Here is a 19342-nt window from a genome sequence, read left to right on the forward strand (position 1 = left end):
CCCTGACCTTCAGCGAGCTGTTTACTTGGGCACAACTGCAAGCGCGAGCGGGTGGGAAGCCCGGGCCGGCCTCCGGCCGCCCTTCCCCTCTCCACCGGCCTCGGCCTCGGCTCCGTCTCCGGAGCCTGGCGTTAGGAAGCCAGCGAGAAAGGGGACTCCGCCAAACCTGACTCCCTGCCCGTCCTCTTTACGAGCGCCTGTGCGTTCTGCCTCTTCTCGTTCGTAAGTACCCACCCTGCGTGGAGCGCAGCTGGCCTGCGTCTGGGCTCAGCGTGGGCTCCGGCCTTTCGCGCTCTAGCGGGGCCACGCCGCCGGGCCGTGTCCGCACACCCGCTCCCCCCCACCCAGTGACCTCGCCCGGCCTCTCTGCCCTCCTTCCCTCGGCTCCCGCCACCATCATCCTGGGGGGCTGCGGCCCCCAAGATGGTGAGGGGACTGCCAGCGCACCCGGTTAGAAACACGCGGCGATGGGGGCGCCTGGGTGGCTCAGTCGGTTAAGTGTCCCACTTCGGCTCAGGTCATGATCTCACAGTCCGTGGGTTCCAGCCCCGGGTCCGGCTCTGTGCTGACAGCTCAGAGCCTGGAGCCTGCTTCGGATTCTGTGCCTCCTTCCCTCTCTGCCCCTCCCCTGCTTGCTCTCTCTCTCAAAAATAAATAAACACTAAAAAAAAATTTTTAAAAAACACACACACAGGGATAACCTGGCGACAGGGTGTTGCAAAGTCTGTGCAAATAGATGTTTATGGCCCGCGGGGCGGGTTGCTCATCAGAAACGGGCAGCCAGACAGAAGCAGGTCACTGACTCGAAGTGGCTCGACTATTACTATTCCGAGTTACAGAAACACCCTGAGTGCTTAAAACATACACCGCGAGTTGAGATTGTCAGAAAGACCCGTGTTCTTGACTCAGAATTGAACAGGGTCTAACATATTCAGAGCCTATGTCATTAGACTACAGTGCTTCTCATGCCTGCCAGCGCTGATCTTAAAATATTTTCTTAAATATGGACTGTTTCCTTAATAGCTTCCGTTATACTTCTTCACCTGTAAAATCAAAGGTTCCTTTGGGAAAGAAACACACACACACACACACACACACACACACACACACACATTATGTGATTCCTCCTTTCCTTCTCAACTCCTGACAACTAATGTGCATTTCTCAGTATCTTCTTCCTACACCCCAACCCTCGCCAAGCCCCAGACCTAAGAATCTGTTCATAAGACATCCCTTTTGATCCTGCACATAATCCCCTTTCTCAGGTTCTCGCCAGCCGACTCCTGCCTTACCTTACCTGATCACGAAGTCCGTTTGTGTTTGTTTTCTGCATTTCACTTTTACATAAATGCAACACATAATTCTGGAAATGTTTTTCAGGCAAAAAAAGAACAGTTCACAATGCCACCCCCCAGAGACAGATGCATTAACATTTTAGAATGTTCCCTTAGTCTCTTTCTTGCAGTCATACTCTATTAGTGTGATTTTAGACTGGCTTTTCTAAAGTCTGCAGTCTCACCACTTTGGCGCGTCACAGTTTAATTCCGATGGTGGGCATTCAAGCTGCTTCCCGTTTTTTGCAAAATGCAGTGATGAACATTCCTGTATATAAACCATTGATTGCATTTCTGATTGCTGCCTTGGGGTAAACCCCTAAGTGGAATTACCAGGCCAAAAAGATAGGACTGTCTTTTGGTTTTAAGGGTTTCCATGCATATTGCCAAATCGCCTCCTGGAAAGTTTGCGCAAATGTTTACGGGTCACTTGGGCCACTGTCACCGTCACCGTATGACAAGGCTAGCCTTGCCATGAGCTAGGTGCCATCCAAAGTTCTTAGCCGCAGTTTTGATACGGAAACTCACAGGTTATTTGACTTGGCTTTTCTTTGCTTGCGCTACAAAGGCATAGACCTTTTTTCTCATGTTAGTTAATGAGATATAGTGATTTATATAATAAGAATATATATTTGGACTTTGTTGCCCTTGCTGGCACAGAGCTCCCAAAACCCTTGGAACACTTAGGAATAAGTGTGAATAGCGATAAAGGTGTCTTCTTTATTCATTAAGGAGCTCCTTCCAGCCACGTCTGGGTTTATGCTAATGAGCTGACTTTTGGAAAGTCCCTACAGACGGGGTTTGTTTGTGGGAGAAAGAGCCCTGTGATTAGAGGGTCTTGTGATTAGAGGGTCGGAACTTTTAGCCCCACCCCCCACAACCTCCAGGGAGGCAGACTGGCTGGAGATTCAGTCACCAACACCCAGGGATTCGTTTCGCCAGTCGGGCCCAGGTGACTAAGCCTTGGTCAGGAGCCGGGAAGGAGGAAGGGGAGACGGCTTTGGGGACTGAACCCTTAGCCCCAGGATCTGACACTCTCTTCCTGTAGATAATGTCAGAATTGGCTTAAATAGTAGGACACCCGCTGGTGTCACGGAGAACTGCTTGGTGGAGGAAAACGCCCACACATTTGGTAGAAAGTATGACAGCTACACTTACCTACTTGGCAGCCCTTTCCTGAAATCTCTTTGTTCCTTGTCCGTTTTGACGGACGGTTAATGTTTTTCTTACTCGTTTGTATGAATATTTGACATATTGGTAATATTAATCATTTCATATCTGTTGCAGATGCTTTCCACACTCGTTGGCTTTTACTTTTATTAGTTTGTTTTTGTTATACGGAAATGTGTCTTTCTTGTAAATAGTTAAATCTGCACTTTTTTTTTTTTTTTTGTAATTTCAGTTTGCTTTTAAGCTCAAAGTGTTCCTTCTCATTCGTAACCGAATCTTGACTTGTTTTTAGATCTTTTTTTCCCCTCTGTTCGTGGCATTTCACTCTTGGATCCATGTGGCGTTCACTTTGGTATGTGAGGTGGACATGAGGACTTAAACTAGTTTTGCTTTCAGGAAGCTAATCGACGGCTTCCGCACCCGTTCATGAAAAACCTTCCAGCGAACTCTAAGACTTTGGTCACGTATTAACCCCGCATGTGTGGCTTTTCTGAGACACTCCACTCTTGAGCTGTCCATCCCGGTAGCCCTGGGGGGGTACCGTTCTGGGGGCTGGGGCCCAATCTCGCCCCAGTCATCTCTGGGAATCTACCCGGGAGCCGGGTACCGCGACTACGTCAGTGACTCTAGCCTGCCACAGGCCTCAAAATGGTACACCCGAAAGTGACTTCACGAGCGTGACAAGCGTCTGCAAATGTCATCTTCCGGCACGTGGGCCGTATGTTCTCATTAGCGACTGGGATCTTCAGAGCTGTACTCGGTGCGCCTGGGTCACGCCACCTCAGCGTTCTCAGCCCTGTCAAAGGACAAAACGGAAACAATTGAGCGATGAGCTGACCCTTCCTTTATCTGAGGGAAGACAAGCCGTGGATTGGGGGAGTACAGAGCCTCCCAAGCATGGAACAGTCTGGCAGGATTTGGGGCAAGAGCCAGTTGTGTAGAGAAGAAGCAACGTGGGAAAGAATGGGCACGATTGGCCGGGAGGTCGGGGTTTCCTTAGAAGGCGGGCAGATCCTGTTTTCTAGGGTAAGGTTGTGCTGGGGGGGGGGAGGGCTGGGTTTCCCTGACAGGTGTTTCACATGACTTAGGCTTAGAACTGTGACATGGGCTGGGCCACCAGGGCCGCCTCCATTTTGTGGTCCCGGTACAGGAATTCACTTTGTCAGCCCAAACCTGGACTTCAACAGACTTTGGGAGGTGAGCCCTGGGTCCCCCGCACTTTTGTGGAGAGGTACCCTCTGTCCGCTGGGCAGCAGTGGGGCAGTGGGGGTACCGACGGCCAAGTCCCCGGGCAGAGCAGAGAGCGGCAGGAACCGCAGCCTCGGCCCCCTCCTCAGGCAGCCGGGCAACCGGGAGGCAGAGGCCACAGCTGACGCCAGCAGGGTGATGAGGCAAAGACTCGTCAGAGTGACCGAAGACTGGCTTTCCGAGGTTCTCGAAACTGGCCTCGAAGGGTAGAGGGGGAGGGCCCCTAGGTCTGCTACTCAGCTTAGCTGTGATCTGCTTTCTTTGAGTTAATCTGCATGTGTTTTGAAGCCCTTCAAAACGGGGGAAGAAGCCTCTCTCTCGAAAGACCTCTTGCAAAACTGAAGGTCCGACTCTTTGGGTCTATTATTCTTTGCCTCCCCTTCTTCCAACGGTTGAGTGCCAGCCACGTCCAAGTAGGTCTCGGTGCTTGCCGAGGGCCCAGCCGGCAGGACGGGTGTGAGGTGACCCCTGGCCTCCGCGCGTCTGTCCTGGCTCACAGATCTGTCTGTGCGCTCAGCCCGCCACCATCTGGACGCCTAGAGCCTCGTGTCTGAGGGAAGAGGGACAGGAGTTAATAGAACACTCGGGTCGAGCGATGAAATCCACACCTCTCACCCTGGCCTACAAGGCCCCCAGGGACCTGGGTCCCCTCCCTTCAGTCACGGGGCTGCAGCCACCCCGGCCCCGGAAATCTGATCCTCTCCCAGGCCGGTGTTTATAACAGCCGCACTGTCTCCCTGGAGGGCTCTTGCCCAGGCCCAACTCGGGATGGCTCTGTCACATCCCTCGGGCCTCAAACAAATGTCTCCTCTGCACACAGGCCTTCCTTGACCCACTAATCTAGACTCACGGCTTCCACCACCTTCTCTCCTTTGTTTCATCCTGTTGGTTTCCTTCCCAAATCTTTTCAAAACTTGGAACGGTCTTTTTAAAAGTACACCACTGGTGTTTGTGTCCTCAACCGGAAGGCAAGCTCAGTGAGGCCAGGTTCCTGGTTTGCCCTGAGAGCTACTGATTCCACAGGGCCTACGGCTCAGGGAACTCTCCAAAATGTGCCTTTCGTGGAGTCACCAGATGAAACCCTGGCCTCCTCAGTAGAAGCGGGGCTGTGAATGTCTATCGGGATTGCAGGAGAGGGCTGGGCAGGAGAACCAAGAGTGACAGCCAAAGGCTGTCCTGCCTTCTGGTACGACTTATCCTCAAACTCTGCTCTGGGTCCTTAGCTTCCCATAAGCTAGCTGTGGAGTCCCGCCACTAAAAAGCAAGTGAGGAGGGGCGCCTGGGTGGCTCAGTCAGTTGGGCATCTGACTTCGGCTCAGGTGGTGATTTCACAGTTCGTAAGTTCGAGCCCCGCGTCGGGCTCCGTGCTGACGGCTCGGAGCCTGGGACCTGTTTCCGATTCTGTGTCTCCCTCTCTCTCTGCCCCTCCCCCGCTCATGCTCTGTCTCTGTCTCAGAAATGAATTAAATAAACATTAAAAAAAATGTTTAAACATTAAACAAACAAAAACACCAAGTAAGGACGGGTCCAAGACGCAGGCGCGTTCTTGTGATGAAGGATTTTTTCTCCCGCTAGATTTTTTATGTTTTGACCCTCGTTCCCAGCTGGATCATCTGCCCGCCGCCGAGGCTAACAAGCAACAAAATAAACGAACAGAGAGCTAGTTAACATTCACAGAACCGCTGACACGGCCCACGTCCGTGGCTCGGTGTTCGTGGAGGTCTGGAGACGGACGGTTTTGACCCTGCGTGGCGGTCTCGTGGCGTGGTCGTGCTTCTGCTGGTGAAGCTGCTTTTCGTTTCCCTGGCACAGGCAAGCAAACCCAAATGTCACGCGCTGCCTACAAAGCTGCCCTCCGGCCTGGCCGTCCTCAGAGCGCGGCGCGACCCCCGGGGGCTGCCTCCGCACCTTTGGGACGCACCAGCGCGGGCCGGTTGTGAAAAATAAGAACCTGGGCTCACGCTTCTGCCAAAGGAAACATGACACATTTCCCTTTCTTCTTCCCTTTTTATTTCTGTCAGAGCCGCACCCACACCGCCAGCCACCCTGTCCTGCGTGTGTTCAACGGGGAGGTTTTCGGCAGGGCCGCTGGCTGCTCGGCTCAGACCCTGTTCTGGCTTTATCCGGACGCTTTATTCCCCCCGCTTTGCTGCTCTCTCCCCCTTGGTGCCGCACCCCCAGCCCCCCTCCCCTTGCTCTTCCCTCACCTCCCTTTTCTCCACAGTCAGGGCTCCAGTTGGCAGAGCGGGCCGGCCCAGCGCACCCGGCCTACGGGCGGGCGGGCGTGGAGACAGTTGCCACACCTCAGTCTCGCCACAGCCCCCGGGGACAGGCCAGCGACGGGGTCCGGAGGGGGAGCAGGTGCCGGAGGCCGAGCCGGGTGCTGCTCGAGCTCACGGGCCCTGAGCCCGGGCGCTCGGCCCCCGGGTCCATGCCCTTCCCCACCACCTGTGGCGGCCGCATCAGCGTCCAAGGGCACAAAAGACAGCTCCCTGGGGTGCAGGTCCCCCAGCGGAGCTCGGCAGGTGGACGCAGGCACCGTCTGTCTCCTCTAGGGCCGCACCGCGGCCGGGCTCCTTTCCCCGAGTTCCAGTTTCTTCTCCATGACAATAATGACTGACACAGTACTTACTAGGTCACGTTCCACGTGCTGTACATAAGCTACAAGATAAATTCTATTGTAGCCATTTTACAGATGGGAATGTTAGGCGCTGGGATGTTAAGTCAATGGTAGAGCTGGGATTTGAACCCTGGACACACAGCTGCAGAGTGTATGCCCAGAACGCTCAATTCCACATGGTCTCCACCGCACGAAGAGCCAATAACGACAACAGCGTCCGCCAGGCCTCAGCGGGCACGCGCACAATTCAGTGGAGGCAGGTTCTAGATGATTACGACAAGCCTGCCTGATGGACTGTCACTGGCCACTGGCCGGGGGACCTTGGGGAAGCTCCTGACCTTCACCGAGCCTCGGTTTTACTCCTCTGGAAAATGGGGATGGCAATCGTAAACCTGCTCCCACAGGGTTGCCGTAAGAACTTAATAAAATGGTACCTACTAAGTGCTCGGCACAGGGCCTGGCACAGAGTAAATGCCCAAAGAGCTTCTGAAATCTGTTTTTAACTATTAATAAACTCTCAGTCAAACCCGATTTCTCCCTGGACGCCTTCACTGGTCAAAGAGAATTCTCAAAACAAGTTCTTCCCTCTGTTGTCCCCTAGAGCTCTCTTAAATCACGAGTGAAAAGGAAGGCCGGGAGATGAATTTACAACTAGTAACAACCTCATCAGCTCGCCATTTTTTCTTTCAAGCTTCTGTTCTGTTCTGACAACAAAATGATACCATCAGTTTCTACCACGCGGTCCTGGGGGCCCCAGTAGGGACCGCTCGTGGGTGTGCCCTTGACCTCCGCTGTCCCCACATCTCATGTCCGTCGTCGGGGCTCTCGGTGTGCGGCTCTCACAGCTGTAGGCCTACGTGACGTATCTGAGAGGAGAATCCTGTAGAGAGCTCACGTTTAGAAACCAGGAAGAAGAGGGAGGGGCCAGAAGGAGGAGGAACCAGGACAGGGAAGCAGATGGAAAAAATCGACACAGGGAGGGGTCTGAGCAACTCTGTGTGCCGTTGCTGACGTTCATTCAGTCACTCGCGTGTCCTTTAACAGGCTTTTACTGAGTGCCTCCCGTGTGGCCCGTAGTCCCGGGCGTGGGGGACGGAACAGTGAAAGATAGGTCTTTGACAGATAAACAGACCAGCTAACCACAGACACATAAAAATGAGCAGCAGATACAAGTCCTTGCCCTCATGGAGGTTACAGTCTACTGGGGACCGGGGTCGGGGGGGACAAGAAATGTTGAGAATGTTAGATGGCACCAGAGCTATGGGGAGAGAGCAGGAAAGGGGCACAGGCAGTATGAGCTGTGGGGACGGTGGAGGGGTTGTCACAGGTGGAGACGCTAACCAGGGGTGGCCTCCGTAAGAAAGGGACGGTTGAGCAGAGAGGCCCAAGGGAGGCGTGTAATAACAGAAGAGCATTCCGGGCAGAGAAAATGGCAAGCATGGAAGTCCTGACTTGCCTTAAGTTCTTGGAAAATAAGGAAGAAGCCACTGTAGCCGAAGCTGAGGGAGGGGGTGAGGGGCGAGGCTAACAGGAGAGGTCCAAGAGGGGACAGTATCGAGGTGTCCTGTTCCTAAAGGAGCAGGAAGAATACCAGGTCGTCATTGAGGTTGCCGTGGAAAGAGGGCACCCTGGGCAGAAGTCATCCTTGGTAGCACATTCCGGAACATATACACCCCTCCAGGTAGAACATACGATATATTCCCGGTGGAAGAACTCAGAAGTTCCAGTCTAGTCCCCACGCTCCTAGAGGGGGACTCTGAAGGGGACGTTCTTCGTGGGCACTCCGTTCCCCTCCGCGGGGCTCACTCTGAGAGTTCACCAAACACTTAATGAGCGAAGTAGAATTTCCACGGGTGGTGAGTGAGCGGTTGCCTGGCATGAGAGACAGTCGCAGGGGGGCTGTATATATATATATATATATATATATATATATATATACACACACACACATATATATTGTGTATATATATGTGTATATATATTTACACACACACACATATATTGTGTATATATATATATATACTATATATATAATATATACATATACTGTGTGTGTGTGTGTATATATATATATATATATATATACAATCACGTGGACGGGTATTCTCACAGATCACAGACAGGTGCCAAGTATACTCGGGAGATGGAGACCGGAGCTACAAACCTGCCTCCGGGAAAGGGAACGAAGGCACTAGGACAGTTCGTAAAGTTCCTTTTGATTCTGTGACTCAGGAGAGCCATGGCACTTGAGGCGTCTTGAGAAGCGAGTGCCAACAGTAAGGGACGGTGATTCACAAACATCGCCACAGCGTTGTGTCCAGTCTTACAAAGTAATGTCCTAAAGTACGGGCAGCCACGAAAACCATCGTGCAGGAAACACTTCTCGTGACATAGGGACATGCTCACGCCGTAATGATGTTGACAAAGCAGGATGCAAACACATATATTCGCATGAGCCTGACCGTGTAAAACAACATGACGGAAGGAAATGCATTGAGAGTGGTGGTTTCTACAACCCAAAGTTACAGATGAGTTTTGGTCACTCACATATTTTTCCACTTTTCTACCATCATCACGTGTGGCTTTCTTATAAACAGGAAAAAGTTCAGCTAAAAATGGCAGCAGTGACGCAGCAGCCTGCTGGTTCACCCTCTGAAGGAGGCAAGGCTCGTCATGAAAGGGAATTCAAAAGCTCGTGGTGGCGAGAACGAGATTATGCGCATTGTCAAAAGCCACGAAAGCCAGGGTGGGCTCTTAGGACAACAGAGAAGAGCGCCACGGGGTTTTCCGACGGAACGTCCAGAGGCATCCGCTACGAAATGTTTAGACGAAGAAGCTGCGACCAGCCTCCAGCCTCTCGGTCCCTGAGGTCCTGAAGTCTGTCCGGATGTCTGATGGGACACGGGGAGCAGCCAGCCCAGCGCCGTGCTGAGTGTGTCTGACACACGAAACACGGCCCCTCGCCTCAGGAAGCCTGCTGGCTTGTCAGGACACGCACACAAGATGTACACGCGCAATAACTGAGGGGTACCACAGGGCTTGGCTTTACTTTTGCTTTAATTTTCTTTCTTTCCTTCCTTCCATCTTTCATTCTTTCTCTCTCTCTCCCCCCTCTTCCTTTCTTCTTTCTTAACAAGAAGTTCCTTCTGTGTGTCAGGCACCGTTCAGGGGATAAGACAGACGGCCAAGTGGATAAAGGGGGCGGGGATCAGTAGGGTTTGGAGGCAGGGGGCAGGGCAAGACCTCAGGAGTTTCAGGGAGAGAGAGAGAGGGCAGATGGGGTTGGGGGCCGCCTGAGCACAGCCAGAGTGGAGAGCACCGGGAGCAGGCGCCCCCTACAGAGAATTAACTGCCAGTACAAGTTCAAAGTTGCCCAGTGGCGCTGAGCCCCAAGCTCCAGGCGTTGGAGCTGAATTCTGTGCCTATAAAGACGGGGGAGAAGAAGGGGAACGAGGGGCGACCACCTTCCCCATATCTGTGCTCCTGGGCTTTCCAGGTCCGGTTTTATTTTGTTTCACTCTCTACTGAAACCCTCCCAAAGGGCAGTTGAGAGAAAGGCAGGAAGTCAAAAACAAAGGCCGGTCGCCTGGGAGCCACAGCCAGAGTTGGCTGATACGATGTCCTCAGGCCGCCACGCCTTTTGAACCTGGCTCTGTCTTCAAGTCAAAAATGCTTAAAAATAGCGATTTTTTTGAACCCAACTGTAACAGGCCTGAAATAGGGGCAAGAAGAGAGAACATCCACGTAAGGCCACCTGCACTCCCAACCAACGGAGGCAAGTCAAAGTTCATCTGCTACGGCACACGCGCACAAATCGGGGTTCCAGCCCTGGAAATCCATCCCGCACCCTGAAACACCTAAACCCACTAAAAACGTAGATACAGGTTTTTACAAGTATTTGTGAAATACGAAAACCGTACAGAACACCTACTGCCGGGGATGTTCCCGCACCGTGGGCTGGGCCAGCTAGAACTTCGGCTATGCTACTCTCACAAGGCACGGACCAAAGACACCTTTCCATACCTGCTAAGCCTTGCTGTTGCAAGGGGGGTAGCGGGAGGTCCCAGGGCCTCCGCGGGATGGCCCTTCTCTGCCACCTCGGCGCTTCCCTGCCGAGCTCCCCTGAAGGAGAAGCCAGGGGCTGAGGCCCTTGGTGGACGGTGGCGACAGGAGTTCAAAACCTCACTGCAGGCACAGGTGTATGTTTCTGTTCTGACGGGCACCGGCCTCCCCCCAAGGTGCTGTCCCGGCTCTCGGTCAAAGGAGTTGCTTGCTGACAAATCTTTATTCTCATTGTCTGCACTGACTCAGGTCCTCTGAAGGGAGCCACCTGCTATAGAGTGAATCGCTGTGTCCTTCAAATTTCGTACGTTGAAACCTAACCCTCCAAGGTGATGACAGTAGGAAGTGAGGCCTTTGGGAGGTGATGAGGTTGAGAGCAGAGCCCTCATGAATGAAATCGGTGCCCTTGTGAAAGAGGTCCCAGAAAAAAATAAAGATGCCCCAGACAGCTCCCTTGTCCCTTCCACCATGTGAGGACACTGGGGAAGGATGTCCCTCTACGAACCAAGAAGGGGGCACACCAGACACCAAATCAGCCAGTCCCTTGATCTTGGACTTCTCCGCCCCCGCCCCCCGAGCTGGGGGAAATAAATGTCTGGTTTATAAGCTGCCCAGTCTGTGGTAGTTGGTGCAGCGCCCTCTCCCTCAGCGGGGCCCATCTCCTCTTCCCTCACACTTGTTCTCTTTCTCCCTCGGGGCACTTCCTGTTCTAGCAGAACCGAGATGGGATGTGGTGGGACGCACCTTCCTTCCAGCCAGCGGAGGGAACGAGGGAGCGGCTGCTCCCTTCAGAAGCCGCCCCCCAGGGCTGGACACGTCCCCTGAGCCTCTCCCCGGGGCCACCGCTGGCTGGCTGCAGGAAACCACCTGGCGCCCCAGGCTGGGTGCACTGACAGGATGGCCCTCCGTCCTTTGTCCCCAGCACCTTGTGTCTTGGAAGGCTAGTGGCACTTTGGCATGCAAATGGCTATTTTGTTCGGTAGTGGAAACTTTACAAATACAAAGGTATCGCAGGCAGACTACTGTGGTAGAAGAGCAATTTGGAGAAGTCCTTCTGATTAAAATCATAGTGAAAAGACTGTTCAAATACGATGAGGACGGTGTACACTATTTTACGGGGACTACAATTAAGTTTTCTGCGGATCAATTTGGCAATATGCAGTAAGATCACTCAAAAGTATTTCTACCTTTGGCTCCACTTTAGATATCTAGCTGAAGGAAAAATCAGATTCCAACCAAGAATCATACAAGCATCTTCCTTAACTGTCACTTATAATAGTAAAAAATGGAAACAATCTGTCTAATGGCGGGACGGATAAATCTACGACACGAACTATCACACAGCCATTAAACATGTTTTTGCAGGCTATGTAACAGCTTTGAAAAATGTGCATAATATTCAGCGAGAAAATCATTGTGGTCAACAGTGTGACTATTTAAAAACACATCAGCGCATAGGAAAAAAATATTGGTAAGAAATTAACAGTGGTTCTACGTACGTGGTGGGATAAGAGGTTTTTTTTTTATGTATTTTTTTCTTTTACGTATTATTTTCCAAGATTTCTATGATTCCTGTTCTCAGGAAAAAAAATCGGAGACACTAAAAAGGTAGCCAGTGCTACTGTGTGATTTCATGAGCAGGTGGCCTCTTGCCTTCACCAAGTAATGACTCCCAGAGCAGGGCAGGTAAGCTCCCGGAGAAGTCTAGCAGACCTCGTCCCCCCCCAGCTTGTGTTAGAACAGGCTACAGGGCTTCTAGAACACACCAGTGCCCCACCCCAACCTGGAAGTTCCGATGTGCCGGGTCTGCCCCCTGGGGGGGTGCTGCGGACTGACAGCCGCCCTGTGCCTCTAGCGCCTTCCTCCTCCTTCAGGCCCCCAGGGACAGCGAGCCTCCTCCCTCACCCCAGACAAACCCACCCTCGAAAGGATCTGAGAAACTCCCTCACAAACATGTCCAGGGGCTTGTGGTGTTTAAAGGGCAGCAAAGCCTTTGTTCAAAGGGCATCCATCATTGTCACCGCTTTCCGGCACTCAGAGGCGGGGGGAGACCCTCCTCCTGAACGAGGCCAGAGAGGGGGCTCGCGGTGACTTACCAAGTGCATCCCGCCTGCAGGCTCCCTCTGACTTCCTGTTCCCGCTGGGGTTGGAGGGAAGGCTGCCACAGGTGTTTATGGGATTCCAGAAGGGAGAAGGCGAGCTTGTGAGGAAACCGGGAGGGAGGCCGGACATTCACGGGTGTGACTTCCCTCAGGTGCCCCGGAAGGCGGCCTGCAAAAGGGCAGGAGACGATGACCCTCCCAAGGCCAAGGCGGGGCAAGCAGCTGCTGTTCCTGGGCATCATGACAGTCACGGTGGCGGTCATCTTCCTGCTGTTCTACGCTCTCCTCTGGAAGGCCGGCAACCTCGTGGACTCGCCCAACCTCAGAATCGGCTTCTACAACTTCTGCCTGTGGAACGAGGGCACCGGCTCCCTCCAGTGCCGCCAGTTCCCTGAGCTGGAGGCCCTGGGGGTGCCGCGGGTCGGCCTGGCCCTGGCCAGGCTCGGTGTGTACGGGGCCCTGGTCTTCACGCTCTTCGTCCCCCTGCCCCTCTTCCTGGCCTGGTGCAACAGTAACGAGGCAGAGTGGCGGCTGGCGGGGGGCTTCCTGGCGACGTCCTCCATGCTGCTGGCCAGCGGCCTGGGCCTCTTCCTCACCTACACGTGGAAGTGGATCCGGCTCTCCCTCCTGGAGCCTGGGTTTCTGGCTCTGGGCACCGCCCAGGCCTTACTCCTCCTCTTGCTTATGGCCATGTGTGTGTTCCCTCAGAGAGCAGAGGACAAGGTCAAGCTTGACAGCTGCTAGTTCCGTCGAGAGGCTCACGATGGCAAGAGTTCAGTTTGAACTATGCTCAGAGAAGGTGCCGGAAAACTCATGGGCTGGCATGTCTTCTCAGCCTGTTTCATAGCAAATGCCGGCCTCAAGCTCTGGCAGACGGGACCCACCGCGGAGGAGGTGGGGGTACCCAGTGCCGAGAAGGCCAAGGGCGCAGCAGTGGCAGCCGCGGTACCTGCGGCTTGTTAGCGTGGGGCTGTCCATCCTTTGGGACTTCCGAGGTTCCCAAGGACACACCACAAAAAGCTCATTGTCACGAGAACTCCTTTGACATAAGGATTCCCATCACGAGGCCTGATTGCTAGGATAATTAGCCACATGTCACACTGGAACCGAGTGAAGGTTCATGGCAACAAAGGGGGGACGTTATGAGAGAGTGCACCTCAGCGTCCCTGGGGCCCTGGTTAGCAGGCTCCCCCTCCCCACGGTGGGTGTGAAGCCATGAGCCCGTCTCCCAAAGGCCCACGAGTGATCCCTGAGGGAGTCACTAAAGACAGAACACGTGGGCACAAAGACAAGCCTTGGTGGCTTTGAAGGTTCTCCCGAAAAGTCTCCCAGACCTGAAGCCAGACAGGGCAGGGGCGTCAGCTGGCAAATCGTTCCCAGCATGTGACCTGGGAGTTGGGAACACAAAATGCCGAATCCCTGGGCAGGAGGAAGGTGAAAAGAACTGAGGGGTTCCATACAGATGTCGAGGCCTTCGCTTCTCCACCCAGAATTGGAAAGGACATAAACACAGCTCGCACACTGGGGAACTGTTTGTATTTTTCAGCACCTATATATTGGAAAACGTATACAGCAAATGACTGCCTCATTCTGTGCCTGTCAAAAACCACACTGAATAGAGTCAGAAACACGGACTCTGGCGTGATCTTGTCTTTAGGGTCTTCGCAGGGCTCCCGTCCCACTGGCGCTTTACAACTGCCCAGGGACTGAGGCTGAGCCGCCAAGTGGCAGGACGGTGGCCGCCTGGGGGAGGGGGGCTTCCGATCTGCACACGGGGTTTCAATATCCCACACAGAGCAGAGCGCTGTGGGCGGGGCAGCTGCCTGGGGGGGGGGGGGGCGGGCGGGCTGCGCGAGTGACGGGAACTGTGTTCAGAACAGCCGTCCTCCTTCGGGAGAGATCAGGGGGACCAGACGGTGGGGATTCCACTGCACTTAGCAGCAATGCCTCTTTTTTGTTGAAAATTATTAAGTTGGCTCTTCGGTTCCAATAAGTTTGGCCACCATGTCCCCACCTTCCCTGGACCTGGAAGGCCAATAAAACCACGGCCTCCGACTGGAGAAGGCACAGCGCAGGGAGAACTTCTGACGGAAGCGCATTTGGACTCCTCACGTGCACACACTCAACAGGGCAGCTCCCCAAGGAGGTGACTGCCTGCCAGGGAGGAGCGGACGAGGGGAGGAGCGGGAGCGGCCGGCAGGCCCCGGGCGGGAGGGGAGGCCGGCTTCCTCCAGCGCTCTGGGTAGAAAGTCCTGGGAAGCCTGTCCGTTCAGCTGAAAAATATCTCCCTGACGTATTTTAACATGTCCTCGTCCTCCTCGGGGCTTCTGCTGCGGGCAGAGTCAGACCCCGCGGGCCCCTGAGGGCTGTGGCCTGGAGAAAGGGCGTCTTTTTCATTCTCCTCGTCCTCACTTCTCCCAGGAGAGCTCGGTGACGGTGACAAAGCGGAGTGGGCCTGGGACAGCTCCGGCTTATCAGCGCCAGCCGGAGTCGGTGGCTCCAAGGGCTGTTCCTGTTTCCGGGCCTGCGGGGTAGGAGAAATGAGGGGCAAAACAGACATCGTGCTATTTCCCGAATGAAATAACCGCCGGCGACGCAGAACACATGCGGAAGCCACTGTGAAGCGTGTGACGGGCTCGAGCACCGCCCCAAATCAGAGCCTCCCCCTCTCCACCCCCGGCGACCCCTCACAGCTCCCGACCCCTCACAGCTCCCGAAGAAGTCAAGACCCCCTTGGGAGAGAGGCGGGCAGGGGCCTGAGGAATGGCAGAGTGGAAAAGAAAAATAGGAAAAGCGTATCTGGAAAGGTGGGGGTGACAGAACGGAAGGACCACGGGTACAAAACTTGAGTGTGGGCCTACGTTCTGTCACTTATCGGCTGTGTAACTATGGGAAAGTCCCTGGGTGTTAATATCTCCATCTGTAAAATGGGGACAGTAATACCTGCAATCACTATCACCGGGTTATTGCAAGGGTTAAATGAGGCAACAACCTAGGAAAGCACCTGGTCAACTAGAAAGTACTCCACAACACTAAGGTGGCAGTTACTGTTCGCTTCAAAAGCCAGGAGACTTGGGTGGCATTCGGCTGAGAAGTCACCTCACCCACCCGAGACCCTTCAGGGGACGTAGCAGTGAAAAACTTCCGTCCCCTCCACATACCACACACAGTCACCCAGAGACAGCTGCTCTCCCACCCACGACTACTCCCTCCCCAGGTGTCCAGCCCCAAACATTCAGTGACACCGCACGTGGGGAGAGGCCAAGGGGAGCACAAGAAGCGCTAGACAAGGGACAGCTGGACGAAGGGGGATGACAAATGACAGGGCTCCCCAAGGCCGACTGAGAATGCAGGGCGTCTCCTTTATTGCCATTAACCAAGGGCCCGGTCCGGTTTCTGGTCGTGAGAATAAGAAGAGACACAGTGGACTTTACCTCAATCAGTATCCCCAGGGCGACATCCACCATTTCGGCTTCACTCATGCAGTACACAGTCCTCGTGGCAGGAAGTCTGAAAGGAAGGCATGATGCTACAGATGGGGACAGACGGGTCTCGGGTCTCAGGTCTCACGAGGGGGTAGAAAATGAGGGCAAGAGTCCCATTCCCAGGCCTCCCGATTTGCCACGCGCACCTCTGTGGGGCTGAAACCCCACCTCCCCCCCCACCTCACCGTTCTGCCCGCACCGCAAGACTCAGCCCCAGCAACTGTGACGCCTCCAAACCCTCCCTCCCTCCTCATTCTCCAGGACCCCGACCGGAAGTTGTCCCACCTTGCGGCAGCAGCCCTTGGCATTGCTGCCGATGTCCTCGCTTTCGGGGTCTTCACGGGCACTTTTCTCTTCTCGGCCACCTGGGCTGTCATCCATGTGGGAAGGACCCTCTTTTTATCCCCAGATTTGAAGGTTTCCATCTCTCTTTTCTCTCATGAAGGAAGACGAGTCAGGGCCCAGGCTTAATGACTTGCTTTTCTAATTCAGGACGGGGAACCCCACTCTCATCCGACCAGGAACTTTAGGTCTGTTTGTCCTGCATGGGAGTCACGCTTGAAATCCTACAAAGAACAAAGTCCAGTGAGCTCTAATAAGCTGGAATACTTCCAGTCACCAGCTGAAATTACTGGTCAGGACAGGCCAGAGGTGGACAGCAGGCCCCAGGAGACTAAGATGGCCCATTCCCCTTCTCCCTGCCATCCAAGATGCTCGCTGTCCCCAGGGTGCCTAGCCTACCCTGAAAATCTCTCTCATGATCTCTCCCTCATCTCCCCAACTCCAGACTTCTCATTTCCTCTACCTTAGTGTGGTTACAGACAACTCCAAGACCATTTTGATTCCCCGCAAGGTTTAAATGGCCAACACTCCCTCCCTTAATCCAAAAATACTTCTGGGTGGCCAGATTTTAGCCAGCAGTAGGGATTAGGAACCACAACCGGACCTGCTCCAGGAAGGAGGTAATCCAGAAGGTGCCCTGACAGCCTGTCTCATCTAACCTGGTCTCTCTTCTCCCCACCCCCACTTACCACCGCCACAGCCCCTCCCCCTACAGCTCAGTCCCCACCCAGGGACTCGGGGTGCAAGTCTCACCCTTCCACTTGGCAGTCCACTCTGAAAGCAGTCCAGCTCCGCCTAGGGAGGCTCTTACTGGAGCAGAGGTTTGCCTAGAAAAGGGTCAACCATGAATAAGCGATCCCTCTCTGAATCACAGTCATTTATTGCTCATCTTAGAAGACTGTTTACAACTTAAGAAAAAAAAATGAGCATGACGTCATCCTAACCTGTCCGGCCAGAGGGCAGAGCTTGGCCAGTGTACCTGGTTGCTGTCAAAATTCAGGCAGTGATGATAGCCGACTGTTCCCACAACTACCCGAGCCCTGCTAACCGCCAGGCACACCGACATTTATTCCACCCGCAGGCAGATATTATCAAGCCCATTTTTACAAACGAGGAACTGACAGCAATGTGCCCAAGCTTCCAAAAAAAAAAACCGGAACGGCCAGCCAGGCCTCGCAGCCGGGTGCTGCAGGCCGAACCCTGTGCCTAAGGGCCGCCGCGCTGCCGGGGCTCCGAGAAGCGCAGAGGCCCGGCGCGGGGAGCCCGCGAAGCCGGGCAGAGCCCGCGCTACCTGGGTGAAACCCGGCCCCGCCGGCTCGTGACGTGCCCGGCGCTCCCCAAGCAAGGCCCGCCCCGCTCTCGAGGACCCTGCGCCACCGGGGCCGCGGCGAGACGCGTGCCAACCTGCGGGGGACGAGGGCGGAGCGGAAGCACGTGGACAGCCACGTGAGGCCTCGCCGGCCGCGGGAACGGCCGGGACCGCCTCCTCCGGGCCCGCAGCCTCGCGGCCCCGTCGCTCGGCTACGGCGGGGCGGAGCCGAGTCCCGGACCACGCGCCCCTCCGGCCCGGCCCTCCAGCCTCCCGGGCCCGCGCGCGGCTCTCGGCTTCCGGGGCGGGCCCGAGAGGCGGCGCGGGGCGGACCCACACCCCACCCACACCTGGCAGGCCGGAGGGACCCGGCTCGGCCCCGCGCGCACCTCCTCCGCCCCGCGCCGCCTCGCCACTTCCGGCCCCCGGCGCGCCCCCTGCAGGCAGCCCGCGCAGTCGGCGTCCCCGCCCCCGCCCCGAGCGGGAGCCGCCAGCTGTCCCGGGGCCGGGTCCGCGACACTCTCTCCTTGACCCCGCTCTCGCTCTCGTCGGGCTCCTCTGAACCCTCATCTAGGCCCTGCCTCTGGAGCTTCCCTGCTCCTCTCTGCATTGTCCAATTTTCGCAAGCATCCTACCAAGTCATTTTAGCCAGGAGCCCCACCCTCCAATCCTGATCGCCCTCAAATTTGGGCGGGCTCCTCATTTTTCACCATTCCCCAGGTAGTGTCTGATCGCCTAGATTGCCTTCAGCAAGGATCCTGGTCGCCGAGTTTAGCGAGCTCCAACCCTTCCCCTCCCCCCACCTCCCACGCCCCCTTTACCTTTGGTGATTCCTCTTAGCAGCTTTCCATCCACTCTTTGGCTATAAAGTCCCTTTCCCTCTTGTATTCAGAGTTAAGCCTGATGGCTCTCCCTTACTATAAAACCCAATTGTAATACACACCCTTGAATAAAGTCTGCCTTTAAGTTTTTAACAAGTGTCAGTAATTTTCTATTTAATAGAATAGTTTTTCTTTAACAGGCCCCAAACATGGCTCCAATTGAGGTCTGCTAGTCGGATTTTAATATTATAGTGTCAATTCCTGAACCCCCAAATCAGAAATTAGGGTGAGGGGAGGAGGGCCTGCATTATTTTAAGGCTCAGGATTCCCACAGGGACCAAGTTCAAGTCTCGCTGCTGGGGTGTAGGCATCCCAGAAGGAGGGGGTACAGGGTGAGACCCTCAGGTGCAGGAAAAGAAATTATCTTAAAGTAAGTAGGTGTCACTAACACTTAACATTCAGATTGGTGGCCAGGTGTTCCCTTTTCCAAACCGGCAGCTCCACAAAGCTTCCCAGGAGTCCGCGGTGTTTGCGTTCAGCCTGATGCGAGCACTGCGGTGGACACGTGGAGCTAGCATCTAGCTTTAATTAAAATCACACTCAGTTTGGGGCCCCTGGGTGGCTCAGTTAAGCGTCAGACCTCGGCTCAGGTCAAGATCTCAGGGTTCCATGAGTTCAAGCCCCGGGTGGGGCTGGCCTCCCTCCCCCTCACTGCCCTCCTCTGCCCCTTGCTCACTTGTGCCTTCTCTCTCTCAAAAAAAAGTCACACTCAGGGGTACCTGGGTGGCTGTCAGTTGGTTTCAATTCAGGTCATGATCTCACTGTTTCATGGGGTAGAGCCCCAGGTAG

The 19342-nt window shown here is 54.7% G+C and overlaps 2 protein-coding genes across 8 annotated transcripts; one reads left to right on the forward strand and one right to left on the reverse strand.

Moving 5' to 3' along the window:
* Positions 1-2: 2 nt before the first annotated feature.
* On the forward strand, positions 3-14170 carry TMEM140 (transmembrane protein 140). Of its 3 annotated transcripts, XM_019452832.2 has the most exons (3): positions 114-222; positions 10684-10779; positions 12689-14170. In XM_019452832.2, the coding sequence occupies exon 3, from the start codon at positions 12726-12728 to the stop codon at positions 13278-13280; it is 555 nt and encodes a 184-aa protein (XP_019308377.1). In that variant the 5' UTR covers positions 114-222; positions 10684-10779; positions 12689-12725; the 3' UTR covers positions 13281-14170. The 3 variants fall into 3 exon arrangements, with proteins under 3 accessions (XP_019308374.1, XP_019308377.1, XP_019308376.1); XM_019452829.2 differs by lacking the exon at positions 10684-10779 and having other exon boundaries at positions 3-222; XM_019452831.2 differs by lacking the exons at positions 114-222; positions 10684-10779 and adding an exon at positions 10797-12120.
* On the reverse strand, positions 14054-18071 carry CYREN (cell cycle regulator of NHEJ). Of its 5 annotated transcripts, none has more exons than XM_019452836.2 (5): positions 18023-18071; positions 17117-17190; positions 16307-16587; positions 15971-16046; positions 14054-15060 (listed from the first exon to the last, which is right to left on the reverse strand). In XM_019452836.2, the coding sequence occupies exons 3-5, from the start codon at positions 16444-16446 to the stop codon at positions 14806-14808; spliced, it is 471 nt and encodes a 156-aa protein (XP_019308381.2). In that variant the 5' UTR covers positions 16447-16587; positions 17117-17190; positions 18023-18071; the 3' UTR covers positions 14054-14805. The 5 variants fall into 5 exon arrangements, with proteins under 5 accessions (XP_019308381.2, XP_019308379.2, XP_053753281.1 ...); XM_019452834.2 differs by lacking the exon at positions 18023-18071 and adding an exon at positions 17768-17881; XM_053897306.1 differs by lacking the exon at positions 18023-18071 and adding an exon at positions 17768-17875 and having other exon boundaries at positions 16307-16459; positions 17116-17190.
* Between the last annotated feature and the right edge of the window lie 1271 nt (positions 18072-19342).

The sequence above is a fragment of the Panthera pardus genome, unplaced genomic scaffold, assembly GCF_024362965.1.
Source record: "Panthera pardus isolate Hobbes unplaced genomic scaffold, ASM2436296v1 HiC_scaffold_8, whole genome shotgun sequence".
Classification (NCBI taxonomy): Eukaryota; Metazoa; Chordata; class Mammalia; order Carnivora; family Felidae; genus Panthera; species Panthera pardus.

Excerpts from the sequence above, each read along its gene's own strand:
- CYREN (XM_053897304.1), bottom strand. The coding sequence starts at position 17,429 with ATGTCGGTGTGCCTGGCGGTTAGCAGGGCTCGGGTAGTTGTGGGAACA. Across the intron at positions 16,460-17,115 it reads TGGACTGCCAAGTGGAAGGG|AGAGAAAAGAGAGATGGAAA; the intron begins TGAGACTTGCAC and ends TCTTCCTTCATG. Across the intron at positions 16,047-16,306 it reads CCAAGGGCTGCTGCCGCAAG|ACTTCCTGCCACGAGGACTG; the intron begins GTGGGACAACTT and ends CCTTCCTTTCAG.
- TMEM140 (XM_019452829.2), top strand. The coding sequence starts at position 12,726 with ATGACCCTCCCAAGGCCAAGGCGGGGCAAGCAGCTGCTGTTCCTGGGC.